General features: G+C 39.6%; 1 protein-coding gene across 2 annotated transcripts; it reads right to left on the bottom strand.

Moving 5' to 3' along the window:
* Positions 1-3,291: 3,291 nt before the first annotated feature.
* On the bottom strand, positions 3,292-12,540 carry ETAA1 (ETAA1 activator of ATR kinase). Of its 2 annotated transcripts, XM_085054288.1 has the most exons (6): positions 12,290-12,540; positions 10,690-10,827; positions 10,355-10,431; positions 8,683-8,801; positions 6,246-8,386; positions 3,292-4,522 (listed from the first exon to the last, which is right to left on the bottom strand). In XM_085054288.1, exons 1-6 carry the CDS (start codon positions 12,468-12,470, stop codon positions 4,407-4,409), a joined length of 2,772 nt encoding a protein of 923 aa, XP_084910414.1. In that variant the 5' UTR covers positions 12,471-12,540; the 3' UTR covers positions 3,292-4,406. The 2 variants fall into 2 exon arrangements, with proteins under 2 accessions (XP_084910414.1, XP_084910415.1); XM_085054289.1 differs by lacking the exons at positions 8,683-8,801; positions 10,690-10,827; positions 12,290-12,540.
* Between the last annotated feature and the right edge of the window lie 6,327 nt (positions 12,541-18,867).

Here is an 18,867-nt window from a genome sequence, read left to right on the forward strand (position 1 = left end):
GTTTCTGCAGGCCTCTAACACCCAAAGGTGCAGCTAAGTATCTAATGGGATGTTCAAAACCAGCTGTTCATGGAGCTCTTTATCATAGCACTCTGAATCCAGTGTGACACCCATGAGTAACTTCCTCAGGTGCTTAAATAGTCTTACACACTTGGGCCTATAGCTGTGACTGTGCAAAATATGCTAAAGGAATGCTCAGCTTTAGGAATGTAAGAAAGCTCCCCTGCTCAGCCAAAAATGGAATAATACCCCTAAAACCTAACTTGGCATGATCAGTTAGAATATATTTTATTTGCATACCTGCTGTTCGTAGAGAGTATGGCAGTGCATGCAAAGCTTCATTCCCATGTCTACACAGATCCTAATTTCCCAGGGTTAAAATATGAATCAAGTTTTTCCTTTAGTGAGCACAACCTCCAAAGAGCAGACAACCTTCATTAAAAAGGAAATCTACAAATTCTTTAGTCCTCACCTCTGTTAACCACATTGTTTGAGGTGAAAGCTCTTAACTGTGGTCTTTAAAAGGTATGTGTAAATGCAACCTTTTCCCCAAAAACCTTTGAAAATGCACATAATTAATAACATTCTTGATAAATGCTAGGCTGTTTTACTAGATTTATGTGCTAAAGACAAGAACTACTTGCAATAATGAAAGGTGTGGGTTTGACTCTTTATTCACCTGAGTCACCCCATTACCTCCAGAGCTTTAAGGAAATCCCTGCAAGAGCAGGATCAGGCCCTTAATGCTTTGCCAGCTCCATACTGATGTTACACCAGACAACTGTCACTGAAATTTATATTTAGTTCAACCAGAACACTACATTAGATATCCTTAAGTGTTTTATGAGGCAGGACTTTTCTGACTATTCTGACAAAACCACCAGTACGTGTAGAAACCAGAGCTGTGAACAAATACTGCAGTTATGATTTACAGCACAATTGCCAGAGTCTTCCCAGCTTCATCTCTGATGGCTACTTACTCAGGCTGTCATTTTTAGCTCCACAGATTAGATCTGCCTTGGCCTCTTCCACAAACACTGGATTCACTGGAGTGTGTTGCAGACAATACAGCTCTCAAACAATGAAGCATTTGTGTTCATTTTCTTCTATTTTATCTTAGGAATTCTACTATTTAGGTCACTATCTGTTGCTTCCAGCTATTCTTTCCTGAAAAATTGTAGCTCTTTTTAGGCTTAAGAAGATAAAATCAATGAATTCATCTATGTTATTCCTCTGGGTATAAAGGTCTAGATGTAATAAGTGGTACACATAGTATAAGATTACTTTGCTATTCCTGAAGTGCAGCCCCAAGATTAATTGTGCCTCATAGGCCAAAATTTGAAGAGCTGCTTGGTGCTGGCCTCTCTGAAAATCTGATACAACTAACGCAATAAAACCCCAGTATTACTAAATTTCCCAAATGCTTTAAATGTGATCTCTCACCAGCATGAAGAGGAAGGGTGTGAATGTATGGCTGTATATTCCACAACACAGAATTTGAGATACAGATATGGAGAATAATGATCCTCTACCTGATTGTACCCGCCTTTCCTAAAAGCAAAAAAAAAAAAAAAAAAAAAATCCACTTCAGGTTTTACTTGAGAACGATAATACCTGGATTTTAGCAAGCAACATCATTCATTGTGAAATCTGTCAATATCTGTGGAATAAAAATTATACTTGGGTATGGGGACATACAGGAATCCCATTTAGATTTCAACTTAAGCTCACTGATTGCCCTGCTGACATAAAATACTGCTATGCTCTGAATGAAAAGAAGATGAGTACTTAAGCAAACAGTCATAAATTAATTTATAACGAAACCTGACACTCATAATTTAATTCAGAATGTATTTAAGATTGTTGTTACTATTTGTATAGGTCTTTTTTGCCTGGAGGAAGATGTGGCCTCCTAGTGAAATGTCAGCTATTGAAATACTAAACTTCTTAAGCGTATATATGTATTAGTTAATTAAAATTATGTAGATACCCTCCTAATGAAGATCTGTTGTCTACCACAAGCAGTCAGTCAAAAGACTGCATGACTGAGGCATACCAGTGGGTCACCAAGAAGCACAAAGGATGCTGAGCACAACCTGTAAAACCTGTGGGGTGATGAGGCTGCTGCTCAACTCCCTTTCTCAGTGGTGAGGGGAGGGAGAGTCAAGTGACAAAAAAAGGAATTCTATTCAGTGCTCAGGGACACATAGTGACACCACCCAGGGTGTATCATTTCCATGTGATGTGCTTAGCCTGTATTATTGATCTACTATTTATCCTAATGTCAAACCCGATTAAAAGTTAGTCCTTTCACATTGGAAGGAATTAAACCTTCCTAAAAAACCCTCAACACCTAGTTCCTTCTTCTTCTCAGATGATAATTAATGAAATTATCCCTGGAAACAAAAATTACCCTGGTTTCTTTACAGAATTGTTTCTAGGGAAACATACTGGGGAGGGAAGGATTGCTAGGATGAACACTGTCCTAGCAAGTCTCACTTTTATCTTTCTCAATATTTAACATTCTTGCACACCAGTACCTCAAAAGTAGTAGAATCCTCTTCTCATTGCCATTTTCTTGGCTAATAGTGAATCTGGCAAGTTACCTGACTGTGGTGTTTTAAGAAAATCTAAACCAAGACAATCACATCCCTCAGATACACAGAGCAAATTTTATTCTCTGGATAAATAAGATTTTTCCAATAGCCACTATAGGCTTACACTTATTTGTCATGTAGACATGCAAATCTTCTTTTAAATTGTTTGAAAATTGCCAGCAGAGGCTTGACAATACAACAAAATGTTGCTATTTCATGTTATATTACCTGTTGAGGGTATTATTGTGATGAACTTTGAAAAGCTGAAGACATTTTTCTGGGTTATTTTTCAGTCAGATCAGTAAACTAATCCAACTCATCATGTATTCCACAACAGCAGCAGGGCAGGGAGCTGCAGCCACAGACTTACTGGGTATCTGCATGAGTTAGTAATCAACTATATTAATATTATGGTTAATATAAGCAAAGTCACTAGTTTGAAAACCATTGGCTAAAGATTTCAGGACTGCATTGCAGATGGCTGTGTGTTGAACCAGGTCGTCCAGCAAGGATTTTTAGTTTAAATGATCAAAGGAAGCACTTTGTCACCAAGATGGGTAGAAAATTGAGGCATCGAGTAATTAGAGAAATTACCAAGTGAGGATTTCAGGAAAACTCCATGTGGAATTCCCATTTCACTCCCTTTTACCATTTCTATAGTATACTGTTTTCAAAAACAGACCAGAAAAATATGTAAAAAAGAAGTTTAATGATTACTTACAAATATACAATACTTACATTTTTAAGTTACAAAAATGGCACAATGTGGAAACCAAAAGCTTCCTCCAGCCTTTGGAGGAACATTTCCAAGTCATTTATTTACAAAGAAAAATTACAGTCACTTTTCATAGTGTCACATGTTTACATATAAGCATTTCTCAGTTGAAAAATATCTTACAGTTTACCCAGAGGCAGTTTTTGCAGTCTGAGCTCTATACCCATCTATCATATCAAAAATGCTATCAGCTCCTGTTAAGTTGACATGACATTGCATTTTTGTATTTTAACAGCCTTGTTTGAAAGTATGTACAACCATCCAGCTACACTGATACATAGTTGTTGAAATTTCACCTGCTGTATTATATATTGCTCATGGTTTGGTCAAAGGGCATAGGCTACCTTTTTTAATTAGCTTGATGATGCACATTTAGAAAAAAGTGATCCAAATTAGGGTATTTCCAACTCATCCTGAAAGGAATTTTAAAAAATATAACATGTCTTTTGCAGGACACTTCTTCACCTAATGAAGCTTTTATATTAAGTTCTTCCTTATCTATGTACAATTCTTACCTCAGGTAACAGAGACAAACTTTCCAAAGCCTGTTCACTTCCGTTAGTTTTCTGATATTGGATGTTTCCTAGATTGTACTGTATTTAACCCAAAATCTTAAAACTTTCTTCTACCTGAGAGCAAACATTAGTATTTCTTAGTCTGTGTGTACTTGAGAATCTTACAGATTAGAATACTTGCAATAATACAGTCAAAACACATCCAGTCTGTTTTTGACACCTTCATTATGTATGTATACCAAAACTTTCATGATTTTCAGGCTATATCATTTCAACATGTGAACTCAGCAGAATCTTCATCTTGCTGAAGGTAGTTTGGGACTACAAATTTATAACTGATGGTTTTTAATTAAAGACTAAGTACCTCCTGAGTATTAGTTATGGTTCAGCTCCAGGTCTTTTTATATTGGAGAACAGAAAAAGTTTGCCATCAATAGCTGTGAACAGAGTTTAAGAAGTGGGGAAATTGCAGTATTTCCCCACCAAAAGCCTGCTCCACACACAAAATAAACTCCAACTTCAAGCATCTTTAAAGAATGCCTGTGTTCTAGATTTTCTTCGTGCAAGAGCTTCTTGTTTTTTTCTTTCAATCTCTTCTTGAGAACATTTTCTATTTTTTTGTTCTACCACAGACACTGTAAACAAAAAGAAAATAAGAATTAGGAACTCCAGGTGTGTTCAATATGTATTTTAACTTAGCTGTTCTCAGTGTTTGAAGATCTATGGCAGGAGAACACTGTTCTGACACATCAGGTAAGATGCATGACCTTTGTAGTGCTACTGATTACTACCTTCCAATAAAAACACTGCCATGCCCACATTTGCTTCAAGGAAATTTTCCTTGGCTGCCCTTCAAGTGAACTTATGGCATCAGGAGTCAACATAGGAGATGGCGATGGGTTAAGAAAATTAAGGTTATCATAGTGAAAAGGGCTCTACAATTTAGTGAGCGAGGCAGAGATATGGACATGGAGATGCTATAGACACAGGGGTCAGATACAGTACAGGTGTCACACAAATAAAACAAGATGGGTTGAAAAAAGGTCAAAAGTAGCAATAAAAATTGGCAAAGGAGACAAGAACATGATAGCTAAGCGTAGCATTTTATATGGTGAGTTACAGAACTATAAATTCCCATACTATAAAATCCTAACCCCACTGGAACCAACAGGAACACTCCCTGCACATATCAATAATTTTACAATTTTTATACACCAATTTCCAATTAATGTATTTTTAATAAGTATTCAAACTGAATAAAGAAAGGGTATCATTCCTTCTCACAAAAAGTGTCCATGAAAAATTAAATAGCAGTTTTAGACAGGATCACTTTATCCATTTTTTTGTTAATATCCTTTCCCTCAAAATTTAAGATGAGGAAAGTTGTTGTTTATCTGTAAAGAAAATCTATGCTATTTTTTTTCATTCCTTTACTCTCTAGAACATTCCACAGAATAACTAATTATCTTTCCCCTTCCTTCCCCACTATAATCCAAAATTGCTACTTTCCATTTACCTGCTTCTCTGCTAGGGAAAAAACACAGATAAAATACTCATTCTTCAATAATTAGTTGTTTTGTTGCTTTTGCAGCAGTGCTACCTGAAAATGAAGGCTGGTATAGGACACTCTTAAAAGCATGTTTTATCACATTTAATATTAATTGAAACTTTGCCAAGCTGTGAGATCAAATAAAAATAAGACTGACTGGCACTTGACTAGTTCTACATTTCCCCAGTAAGTAACACTGAGCACGGAATATTACTGACAGTCACTTGGCAATAAAGAAGTGACTGACCTCTCCTCTGTTTAGATTCATAGCACGAGAATATTTCACTGGCAATTTCAGCCACAGAGCAAAAAACAGTCCAGGCTGAGCTCTGAAAAATGTCAAGTGATTTAAAGTTCCAAATTCCAGGTGTACAGTAATGTAAAGAAACTGGCATTCCCTATCACCTGGTGCTCTCTTTCCCTGTCCCATCATTAACTGGGGTTTTACTATTCATTAAAATAACAGTATTTAAAAGAAACAGTTTAAGAAAATAGTATGCTAAGTGCTGCATCAGCCTGTACTTGATCCTAGGGAATCTGAGTGTCTATGGAGAGTGTGAAGCATTTAGAGAAGTGGAATGGAAACAGGTGTCCTTAACTACAAGAATTAAAGATATGCATCAGGACAATTTTATTTTTGAGAAAATAATCTCCAGCTTGTCCTTAGAACATTTACTAACACCTCAACTGAATGAATGAATGTTGAAGCCTATTTTAAGTTGCAATACAGCAAAAATTTCTCTGATATTCTGACTCCAGTGAGGAAACAAAGAGTAACAAGCTAACAGGGATACAATAAAGACAAATACCTGATGTCATCTGTGCAGAAGACTCTGAAAGGTGCCTCTTGAAAGGTGATTTCTTATTGTCAAGCTTGCTGTGTAAAGTCACATTCACCTGATTCTTGCTTCCTTCCAAATCCTGCAGAGTAATTCCAATGCCAGAATGACTCCCTGGATTTTCAGGCCCTGCATGAAGATCACCCTGAGAATTGTTAGTCTTTCGGAACTTAAACTTTGAAGGCACAAGAGAAGTTTTGTTACCAGAGCTGCTACTTGGAATCTTTCCTGCATTATACAAGAAATGTGGGCTGTCTAGTGCTTTGCTACTAAAAATATTTCCTGCATTAACAGGACTTACTTCAGAACCCATCTCTCCTGCTGGCACAGAATTTGACCTGTACCATTTCCCTGAAACAGTCTTGGCAGTATCTTCAGAAGCATCTTGATGACAGTTTTTAGGCAGTGGGTATTTACACTCCACAGGAAGACCTGAGATCACAGTCTGAGGACTTGAGATGTTCTTACAATTCACTGCATGACCTGCTGTGGCCAGCCCATGCATTACCTTTGGTGAATTCCTACAGGAATCATTTAGTGAGAGAGCCTCCTGTTTTGCATTTGTTTTTTGTGCCAAGAGGAGATCAGGTAGTCCTTGTTTAGATGCTGGGAAGCTGTTACCAGCATTTGATCTGGAATTATTAGTAGCTCCTTGTATAGTTTTAGTTTTTTCGTTTCCTTGTTTAACATTCTGGCTCTGAGTCTGCTTTTCAATATCATCACACACCTGATATAACAATTCATCATCCTCACAGTTTGCATCCCAAAGACTGTCGGAGTCACAAAACATATCTAAAACCTCATCAGAGAATTTCGGTTCATTCCAGTCATCAAATGACAGAGGATATTTCTTTGGTATTTCAACTTGATTTGAGTGACTGGTATTAGCTTGGTTAACCACTTTAGTTAGTTCATTAGGTTTTGTATTAGTGGAAACATTGGATGACTGACAGGAAATAGTATGAGTGTTATTCCCAGGTCTTCCTGCCAGTTGTCCATGAGGATTAGATTTTGAAGGAAAAAGAGGAAGAGCATCACTTTTAGGCTTAGTAGATTCATTTCCATTCTTCACTTCAGATTGCATTGAAACAGGAATACAATTCAAATCACTGTTTTGGGCACTTTTCCAAACAGAACTTATTTTATCTGGCTTAACATCACTTTTGCCATGCAATGCCTTGCTCTCTGTCTCTGAGTTTTCTGTTTTACATGGCTTTTGCAAACACAGAGATTTTACAACATTTTGTGAGTTTTTACTAGAATGTTTCAAAGGTGAATTCTGCAAATTGTTAGATTTGTTTCCAGTCCCCAAAAGAGTTACTGAATTGCCACTACTTTGCTTCATTCTGCCAGCATCACTGAAATCATGCCCAAAGGTACTTGCAGGAATTCCTGGTGGTTCTTCAGTACTTATCAATTCAGGATTTTGGGTTATTTGCATCACAAAAGAGTCATCTCCCAAAAGATCTGTATCCCAGTCATCAAAGTCACCACTGACTACTGCAGCAAGCTTAGTGGAGGCCACCAATTGTGCCTTCAAATGAGGAGGATTTTTCTTTGTCAGGGTGTCAGTATCAGGTTTTGGTACACTCTGGTCCACCCTTCCTACTGCAAACAGAGTACCTTTTTGATATTCCTCTGAATTACCACGTTGTGTGTCTTCAGTTTTCTCAGGAAGGTGCTCCTCCTCCAAAGTGCTTTTAATTTTATGAAAACTATTATTTAAAGAAATATCTGACAGCCCTTGGCTCAGCTGTCCACTGCACTTCTGGGTAGAGCAGTCAAAAAGAGCATGAAGGGCAACTTCAGCCTCAAGGTCTACAGACTTTTGACTGCTGGATTGACATGGCTCTGCTGCAGGGATGCCAGTGCTCTGTCCAACTGGTTTCAGGAACACAGCAGGATCTGTTTCAGAATCTTCATCAAGGACTGATTTCTGGTTTTTTGTATTTATTTCATCTTTAGAATTCCTTGAAGGCTCTGAGGAGGTCTGGATGAAGTTATGACCAAGCTTCTCCTGTTCCTGAACAGCATCTAACTCAACTAGATTTTTATCAAACTCCTTAGCCAATTTCATGAGTTCCTCTTCGGGATTTTTTATTTTAAGATCTCTGGATTAAAAAGAAAACACAGAAAATAAAGTCAGAGCTACTGAGAAAGTTTAGCCAAGTTCAATTACATGACCCTAAGAGCTGTTCATGCTCTAGTTTAACAACTCCAAAGGCATGACCCAATCCCACTCTTGCAATATGCAGCCAACATGCAACCCCATTAAGAAAACATAAGCCCACAGTTCAAAGCATTCTATATGCTAATGTACAATCACATGGATCACTATATATAAAATACCACATAGCCTTTTTCATGAAAGCCCAGCTAGGATGGGCAAGAAACAACTGTCACATACCTTACACAACTTAACTTTGTCCTAGCTCGCCCTTTTATTACTCCAGGTGTACAGGGAATAGCATCCTCCCCAATCCATGTTCCTAAAAGGGAGCCTTCATTACAGGCTGCTTTTTCATCCTGGGTGATGAGATTTATAATGTTTAGAAATTTGATTGCAGATAAAGATTGGAATAGACACACATCTTATATGAGTTAAAAAGTTGCTAAACTAAATAAACTGGATGAAACCTGTTGAAAGCCACAGATAGGAGCTAAAACAAGTGAAGTGAGATTACTGCAACACTGTTACTGATAGTTGTATCACTTTAATTACATCAATTTAAAACAGGAACTTCACTTAAAATAGCTGAATTTTATTTCGGTGCTCAAATCTAATACTCTACTTCAGATTTACAAATAATCTGAAATATTCATGTTATAAGCTGTGATCTAGTTTACTTCAGTATACTACTAAGGAGCTGGCTGAGAGGCCAGCAGCATAAACAGATTGAAGACCTTAAAATAAATTAAATTCTGCATGCTTAAAGAAAAAAATTCTGACTTCTTCCACTACAACTCATTTTTACAAAAAGACTTTAAACAGAATTAAGTGACATTTAGAAACTAAATGAAGTTGTTTCAGAGCTTCAAAGTTCAGCCTTGAATTTGAATTCTGAGATACAATATTGTATTGATAAATTGTTAAGAGGGACAGAGCAATAGGATGTGGGAAATTACTGCATGTTAGCCAGCAAAAGCAATTTGAACTCTACTCACTACTGGGTAGTTTTAAATAGGTTTTCTTATTCCTTGTAATTTTAGTGGTCTTTTAAAATTTATTTTTGTTTAAGAAAAAAAGAACATGAACAGCAGATAGTTGCAAACCCTGATACTATTTACATTTATGGCAGAGCTGTAACTATTTAAAAAGAAAGGCAGTGGTATCCCTTATCACTGATTTTTCAATTCTTTTAGTATCATTTCTCACAAATATGCTAAATGGTAAATATATTTTAAACAGCTCTGTCAAAAAAGCAAGCATGTTTTGCAAGCCAAATACTGCAGGTCTGTGTAAGGAATTACAAGTTCTCTTCTTACACTTAAAATGCAACAGCATTTAAAGTGACAATTTTTATTGTCACTTTCTGGGCAGCAAACATCGGGTTCATGGCAAGAGGGAAAGGGCAGAGATATGGGGTAAAAAGGAAAATTATTTAGAGTACTGAAGCAAAGTTACTATGTTTATATTATTGTAGAATCTCTCTCATCCAGGTCTTGTTCTTGTAAATCAGCAGTCAATAAAGACTGTTCAAAATGCTTAAAAACAACTGCCAAGGAAATCCAGTATGTGAAGAAACTCTTATATTTTACAGATGAGTGATTAAGGATAAATAAACACAACAGTATTCCCAAGACCAAGGACAACAACTTGTATTCTGAAAGCAAACCTTTCAAAAATTGAGCTGCTGCAAGTTTCTTCATGTGTCCTTTTTTTACAGCACCTGTGACTCACAGAGCTACCAGTTAATGCTGTGGTTACTATTTTAATTCAATTCAATTTTATGAACTAGTTTTCCACATGCCCAAATCTCACCATGAAACTACTGTAACTAAAAGTGAGGCTAAGGCTGAAGCACTATTCTGTTAGATTACTGCACATGCAGAGCATTGTTTTAGAAAGTAACAATTACCTGAGGAGCAATACGATTAACAATTTCCGAAATTTCTACTGCGCATCTACTGGTACACTGCTTGGTTTTTCCACTGCCTAGGAAAACAAACAAACTTCTTAAAAATTTGAAATCTATTTAGTTTATGAAGTGCAGTACATCTCAAATAATTTAAATGTAAAGACTGGAGCTCGATTCAGCACTATATTAAAGAACTTATGGGTTTTTAATAAAAATAAAATCAAACAACCATTATAAGAGAAAGGAAGCTTTTTCCAAGAAATCTTTTATAACTTTTACTAGATTCCCACTGCATGCCTCAAACAGGTGTACTGAAGTCTGGATTTTGAAATTACCTGGTCTGTGTGCAACTGGTGAATGAGAATCCCAAAAGATTTCTTGCTGTGTATCAGTGTCATTAATAGGAGAGCTGAAAGTAGGTATTCGGGATTTCCTGCTCAACGATCTCTTTGGTGTCTTATGTAAACATGACTCTGTGTAAACAGAAAGAGGATCCTTATCAAGAACCAGCAAACAAAAGGCAAAAATCATTTAGAACATAGAACAGGTCAAGGTAAAACAAGATGCTTTAGGAACATCAAGAATAAAAAACAAGTTCACACTCACCAGCACTCGTTTACTCACAACAGGAATATTGTTCCTAACTAGACAATACAGAACAGGACTCTTAGCTTTCCAGTTACATCACCACAGAGATAACAGAACATTACACGATCCTGCCAGCTTTAGGCCCAGCACCTGATTGTAAGGATGTCAATCCTTACTCTTGAAAGAATATTGACTTCAACTTACATTAACAGAAAAACTATGTATACCTGTATGAGAGAATGTTTTGTATTCTTGCTTGCTCTCTGTCTTTCACCTAGACTCTGATCTGAACTACTATTTTAATGGGTCTCCAAACTACTCTGGGTCCTAACTACATTCATCTATACTTCCTCCCCTAGGTCTTTCCAGCTAATACTATTAAAAGCAGAGGCAGCTGCAAGCAGGTTTTGAATAGCTGTGTTTCTGATCAGTAAGTGAACTAAACACCCTATGTGAAACTCAGCTAGTCATCCCTGCCCTTTAGAGATGATGCTACAGATGTAAAAGCCTACAGAAATAATTTAACGGATGTGATTACTATGTGAGGAGCATCTTAGAAGATGTTTTGCACTCAAGTGCCTGGCCCAGGCAGGTTTTATCTGTTCCTTAGTTAGTTTTTGGTATTTGCTGTGAGAATCACAGAATGGGTCAGGCTGGAAGTGACCACAGTGGGTCACCTAGTCCAACCTCCCTGCTCAGACAGGGTCATCCCTGAGCACATGGAATTATCTCCAGTGGGGGACACTGCACACCCTCTCTGGGTGATCTGCTCAGTGTGGTCACTGTAGAGTAAAGAAGTTCTTCCTCATGTTCAGGTGGAACTTGCTGTGCATCAGTTTCTGCCTGTTTCTTGTGCTATTGCTCAGCACCACCAAGCAGAGCCTGCTACATCCTCTTGGCACCCTCCCTTTAGATATTTATACAAACTGATGATGTGCGCTCTTTCTCATCTCAAAGCTGAACAGGCCCAACTCCCTCAGCCTTTCCTTGTACAAGACATTCTCCAAACCGCTGACCAACCCTGCAGCTCTCTGCCGGACCTGTTCTAGGAGCTCCATGTCTCTCTTGTCCTGAGAAGCCCAGAACTGGTGACAGAGTTCCAAGCATGGCCTCACCAGGGCCGAGCAGCGGGGCAGCAACACCTGCCTTCACCTGCTGTCAGTGCCCTTCCCAGCGCACACCAGGGTACCACTGGCCTTCCCGGGGCACCCTGCTCTACATGCTCCGGACAGCAACAGCTCCTTCCCAGGGCCCCGAGCGGGGCGAGCGGAGATTCACCCCGCGCCAGCCGCGCCTCCCCCGCGGTTCGATGCAGCGGGCAGGGCCGGGCCCGAGCTCCCGCCGTACCTGCAGCGCGGGGCGAGCACGCCGCCTCCCCCGCGGGCAGCTCTCGGCCCGCGCCGCCTTCCACCGCCCCCTCCTCCGCGGGGAGCTCCGCCCGCCGCCGGCCGAGCTGCTCGTCGCCGCCGCTGCGCCTCCTCAGGGCGGGGGACCTGAGGCTGAGCCCCCTCCGCCCGCTGCCGGGCATGGCGGTGGCTGCGCCGGCACCGCGCTCATCCCGCCCGCGGCAGCGCCGCCATTTTGCCGGGCAGCCCGCGAGCCCGCCGCCGATTGGCTGCTGCCTCACCGCCTCGAGCGCCCATTGGCCCCGGCGAACTACGGCCCCGCCCCTTATGGCCGCGAGGCGCCGCTGGGTCCTGCCGCCCGGCGCTGCCCCGGGAGAGGCGGTCAGGCGCTTCAGCCCCAAACTGAGGGAAGGAAAAGATCAGCCGCGGGCAGAGGGGCAGGATGTGCCCTCCGGAGCGCCCTTGCCCTCGGCTCGGCCTGAGGTGCCTCGAATCTGCCGCTAGCAAATTCACGGAGTGACACCCGGGTGCCCAAGCAGGCCAGTGGCACCTGGCCTGTGCCAGCAATGGTGTGGCCAGGAGGACTGGGGAAGTCACTGTTCCCTGTACTTGGCACTGGCAAATGCACCTCCACTGCTGTGTACAGCCCTGGAGCCCCCAGGGCAGAAAGCACAATGAGGTGCTGGAGCGAGTCCAGAGTAGGGCAATGAAACTGATCAAGGGGCTAGGAAATGATTATTATGAGGAGCAGCTGAGGCAACAGTTCTTATGGGGAACAGCTGAGGGAACAATTCTTATGAGGAGCAGCTGAGGGAACGATTCTTATGAGGAGCAGCTGAGGGAACTGGGGGTATTAAGCCTCTAGAAGGGGATGCTCTGGGGTGACCTTATTCTCTACAAGTCCCTGAAAGGAAATGCCCAGGTGAGGGTCAGTCTCTTCTCCGAGGCAACCAGCAAAAAGGTGAGAGGAAATCGCCTCACGCTGCACCAGGGAGGTTTAGGTTGGACATCAGGAGGGATTTCTTCACAGAAAGAGTCTTTAGGCATTAGAATGGGCTGCCCAGGGAGTCCCAGTCCCTGGAGATATTTAAGGAAAGAGTGGTCGTGGCACTCAGTGCCGTGGTCTGGTTGACATGGTGGTGTTTGGTCATAGGTTGGACTCAATGATCTCAGAGGTGTTTTCCAATCTAGTTATGTCTGTGATTCTTTAAAACCCAGGCAGGCATAAACCATTTCATCCCAGTGAGGCAACTGATGCTGGCAAAGAGATGCTTACAGAAACTAAACTTGCATGGTAAGAAATAACATTGAGGTTCCCGAGGGACTGTGATATTACATCATTATTTTAAGCAATATAAATGCAAACACATTTGCATTTATTTGCACTGGAGAAGAGCTGTGGAATTAAGCCTACATTACAATAAAATACCTAGAAGGCACTCCCAGTGGCAATGCCCAGTTTTCTGCCAAGGATCTGAACCTCCAGGGCTCCCTACAGACCTCTGCAACTTGTAGTTTGTTCGTTGCCTGACCTAATTCTTCTAAATGGTTCAGCCACTTTGGCTGACAATTTCCTCTAGATGCCCAGACACCAAGCAATGGAAAATTTCCTTTAAATTCCAGTTAATGAGCAATGGAAAATGTCATTACAATGAAGTTGTGCAGGTACTTAAGTGCTGTCTTGGATCAGGTCTTTGTGAGCTACATTATAGTCCCACATTTGATGAGATTTTCTGAGTGTGATAAAATAAGATGAAGCTCTATGATAAGAAGGGGGGAAAAAGAAAGAGATATATGTAAAATATTTTTAAAGCTCTTATGGTTCTTGGATGGCATGGTAGAGAGAAAGAGGGAAAGAATGCAAAAACATAAACTAGGCTCTGCTCGTGTAAATTACTCTGACATTTAATAACTCTCTACTAAAAATTCCCAAGCAAGGCTACCTCAGATATTTTTAAGGTCATGTATCATTTACTGTCTAGGTCAATTTATGCATCAGCAAAAATTGCTGCAAACCTTTCTGGACAGCACTTCAAAAATAAAGGTGTATGTAACTGTTTTGGCCATATTTTTTTCCTCACCAGTTTCTCTTTTGAGAGCACTTCACCTTGGAAAATTAAAGTAACATTCTGTAATAAGTGAAGTCAGTATGATATTTCAAGGCAAGCCAAGGACAGTCTTTATAACTGTGCTATCAAAATGCTATTAATAAAAGCAAAAATACACACATGATGCCTGTGTTCTCCTATGGATGGAAAAAATTATTGCCCATTAAGTTAATATTTCATATATTCTCTCAGTTTTTCCTAAGGTCCCAAAAAGGGCAACAAAACACAAATCTCTTCCTGTTAACTTGTATAAACTATCTGCTATCACATAGTGCTCCATTTCACTAAACATTCCAAGGCTTTTTAAGAGAATATGTGGATGAGCAGGACTTCTGGGATGAAAAAAGATGGCAAGTTGTTATGAAAACATTGTACTTATATAATTAAATTTCATGAAGGTGTCTTTGTTTCTTTTTGGTTGGGCCCACAGGGTTGTATTTATACATGCATCTTACATTAAGCATCTAAATTCTCTCCTCTGTTTAAATAGTTCCCCTCACTGCTGTATCCCATGACTCCAAAGTTTTGCCCAGGACAATCCATGCTGCAATAAGTACTATTATCTCCTTTTGACAGATGTGAAGCCAGACATACCAGGTGAGGCAGTGCAGCAGACAAACATCCAAGCTGGCTCTGAAGGGGCAAAGCTGTCTAGAGGAGATCAGATTCCCTCTCTTACATCCCTCAGTGTCCCTCTGCAAAGCCTGAGCAAAACGAAGCAAAAATCCCTGAAAACAAAGTTTGGGAATAAAAAAGCCCAAGACAGCTCACTTTGAAAATATCATAGAGCATTTTAAAACATACTAGAAAAAAAGGCAGTATTTGCCAAATTAATTTCATTATTTGTAATAACTTCCATGCTCTCACAAATCTTGATATTTTCATTGAAATCACTATTATTGATTTTTCCTTTTTCCCAGCCCTAACAAGAATGAAAGATGAAATATAACATAAAGTCACTTCCCTTTGTTAGTTATATTGATGCAATGCATTAGGTATTTTGAAAAACTCACTAATGAGACATATTCTGTCCAAGATAAAAATGCTCACTTTAAAGGTCTGTGTTCCAAGGACTTTAAAATGAGCTTTTTTCAATCTTATTTTCAATGCTTTCATTGCACCAGTGGGAAATTCTTAGGAAACTTTTCAGAACTTCCACATTTATTTTGTTTATTTTAGATTTCGTCTCATAAAATAAAGTGAAAAGTTCTCAGGCAGTATATACTACTATTAAAAACAGAACTAACTTTATTATTCATTCCATCTCCTGTATTATTTATCCCTCTTGATTTAAAAGTAGGACTCACAACTGCAGCACTAGGAGTTTGCTGCAAGTCCCTGGAACATAGCCTCACCACAATTAGCCATTGATCCAGCTGCTCCTACCATAACAAGGGAATGCAAACTCCCTCCTCCTCGAGGCTACAGCTCCACAGAGAAACCCTCCAACATCACAGGCTTCTAACACTGCATTCCTGAACTTAATAAACAGTATCAGCCCACAGTCGAGTTCTTAAGCTGCTATGACATGCACACACTTTTATTCATCAGGAAAGTGGGATTTTTTTTTTTTCCCATCATGAACCTGTTTAGCTTATCTGTACATGCAGATTCCTTTTTTGCCAACTTTTGATAACTTTTCATAGGCTTAAATTGATGCAACAAGATCTCCCATGCCAAATGAAATACATGTTAAATATGCTCCTATTTTTTCCCCAGAATGCTTTTACTGCATGAGTAAAACCTCACAAATGTGCGAAAAACCTGTGGCAAGTATTCACATTTTATGAATGGGGTTAGTGAACAATGAGCTCAGAGAAAGGAAGAACTCAAAGGCAGCACTGCAAAATTTGTAACACTGAGTGATCGTGACAGATGTTACTTAATTTTAATTATAAATGACAGTTTTTCAGACCATGCTTGTTAACAGAGAGAAATATAAAAGTTGACCACTGTACAGTACCCAGGTGCTAAGAGGTCACTTGGAAGTGGTAGGAGACATCAAGATTTAGTAGCACTTTCTAGTAAGTGTGTCGATTTCAGTGCTTTGCATTCCCTCAAGATGTATCTACCACTATTGTAAAAAGTTTCTTCTCAGTATCCATTGAGATTGGCAACAAGGAACAGGAAACTTACATAGTGCACCTGGCTTGGAGTCCAGGTAAGCCTTTTTTAAAAGTACCATATTGCAAACCAGCAATCAAAAATGTAATGCACACCTTCAACACATTTTGTGCTGATCTACCCACGCTGGTATGATTACAAGGCAATAGCTATGTTCAGATATCCATGATGGACTTTGAAGCCTAATTCTTGACCCACTTTTTCAGTCTTGTCTCTCTGATTTATATTTTACAGGTCTGGCACAAACAAGTTAATTACTCAAATGTCACAACTTTCTGTGATAGTAATTTTTCCATGTATATAATACAGTTTCTCTGTTTGATACATAATACCTAATTCTTTTTTCTTTGTTAAAAAGTTATCTACAGGCTTTAATTACACTCATGAGAATGGAGAAATGAAAAAACATATTGTTTGCCTGAGGCCTCAGGTGACAAGAAAAGGTTTCATGGCTCAGGGAATCATTCTTTAGTGACTTCAAAACTTCTGACTCCTGATCCAAGACTGAAACCCACTGCTTACATCTTACAAATTAAGTACGATCCCAAAGTACTCCAAATCTATTACATGAAAACCAGGCAAAAGACAAGTATACAGTAGTTCATGCCTTGACCTGCCATTTGCCTATACCAAAATAATATATATGTTTATACATTTCTGTTTAGAGGCTCAGGGAGGAAATATCCACCTTGTGATGTGGATGTGATCTGCTGCATCTCTCCTCGTGCCAAGGTGCTTTCAGAAACTCTCACTGTTTTTCACTCATGTCCATAATATTGTTGTTTGCAGTGGCATAGAGGATGTGCTCTCCCAGCTGAGATGCACCCTCTGCTACCTTATTGTTAATACACGAAGAGAAGATGTAAACAAGGACAGGATCAAAATCTGTTCATAGAAATTACAGCAGCATTCTTTTCAATTCTTCTGTTTTGCTAAAATCTGTTGATCCTGCTGTATTACAGCTCCAGGCTATCAAGCAGTGAGAAATAGGTTTTCTGTTCTGCTCTCTTAGTTTCAGGGGTTTTTTTATCCCTTATAGGAAAACAAGTTAGTTCTTTAAAGAGCAGGGAAGAATAGGTTTCCAGCTTGTTTGGAAAGCCTGACAAATATTGATCTGCTATATATCCTGTAGATGATTTTTTTTCATCAGTGACAAAAACTGAGCTGTATGTGAGACCTTGACTTGCTAAAACTCTGACATGCTATAGTGCAAACTAGTGAAGGACTTTGTCAGCTACCAAACACAAAGCAGAGGATGGTCAGAGAAGAGACCTCTTTGATCAAGAACTCTGGAGAAGAAAATAGGCACTGCTTATTCATTTAAAGCTGGTTTAGCTTTGATTGATACATCTGTTCCAGGAGAATGTTTAGCCCAAACAGCTTACTGAAAAATCAGTGATCAAGCTAGTATGAAATTCTCCAAACACACTCATTCCCCATGTTTCTCCAATATACTCAGCAATTTCTGGATAGACAATTTTTGTGTCAAGGGTTCATAGCTTGCATTTGAAAAAACAATTTCTATTACTGAAGTGCCTTTTTTGAGGCTTTCATTTTATAAATTCTATCCATTATCCTTTGAGGCTGTATCCCATTAACTGCAAGCCACAGTTTACATGGAAATGCATAGCAATGAAGTCTCCCTATTCCATGTGCGTGCATGACTCTCATTATGCTACATAAACTGCTGCTGGTTTTAATGTTGGGGTGATTAGAAGTTCCCCTCTCCCCACAGCTGTTTTGTAATTGCTGCACAATGGTTTGAAGTCTGTGACCAGCTCCTCATGGTTCCACAGGTGCCCTAACTGCCATTGTTAGTTGTTTCAGTGACAAGACCCAGCTTGGACTGGATATGGAGGTTTGACTGGAATGACAGAGCCCTGGTTTCAGGAATGAAGCAAGAGAAAAAATTATGTTTCTGATGCCTGGCTTGTTTTCTGGTGGAATAATTTCTTTCTCTGGAATGGTTGCTTCCTCAAGCATTCCTTGAGGAATAGCACCTTCCTCAAGCAGGAGTGAGTTCTGGGCTCAGTGTCCCTTCCAGCCTTATGTGCCATGACTTGGTGGTCCAAATTCATAGAGTGAGCAAACAAGTGCCCAGATAAGAATTAGACACCCTTTTGATTATTAATTTTTTCATTTATTTTCAGATGGCTTTTCCTTTTGTTGTGTTGTTCACACATAATGCCTCTGACTCTTCCTATGTCACACTACATCTTCGCAGTAATTTTCTGTGCTGTTCTGTCCCTCTGGATTTTACAGCAGTGGATCAGAAAGGAAGTGCAAGCCTTAGCAGAAATAATAAATCCACTGCAGGTCTTGAAGGTACTAATTTCTGCAAAACAAA

The sequence above is a fragment of the Lichenostomus cassidix genome, chromosome 3 (genome assembly GCF_008360975.1).
Source record: "Lichenostomus cassidix isolate B80296 chromosome 3, HeHo_3.0, whole genome shotgun sequence".
NCBI classification, from domain to species: domain Eukaryota; kingdom Metazoa; phylum Chordata; class Aves; order Passeriformes; family Meliphagidae; genus Lichenostomus; species Lichenostomus cassidix.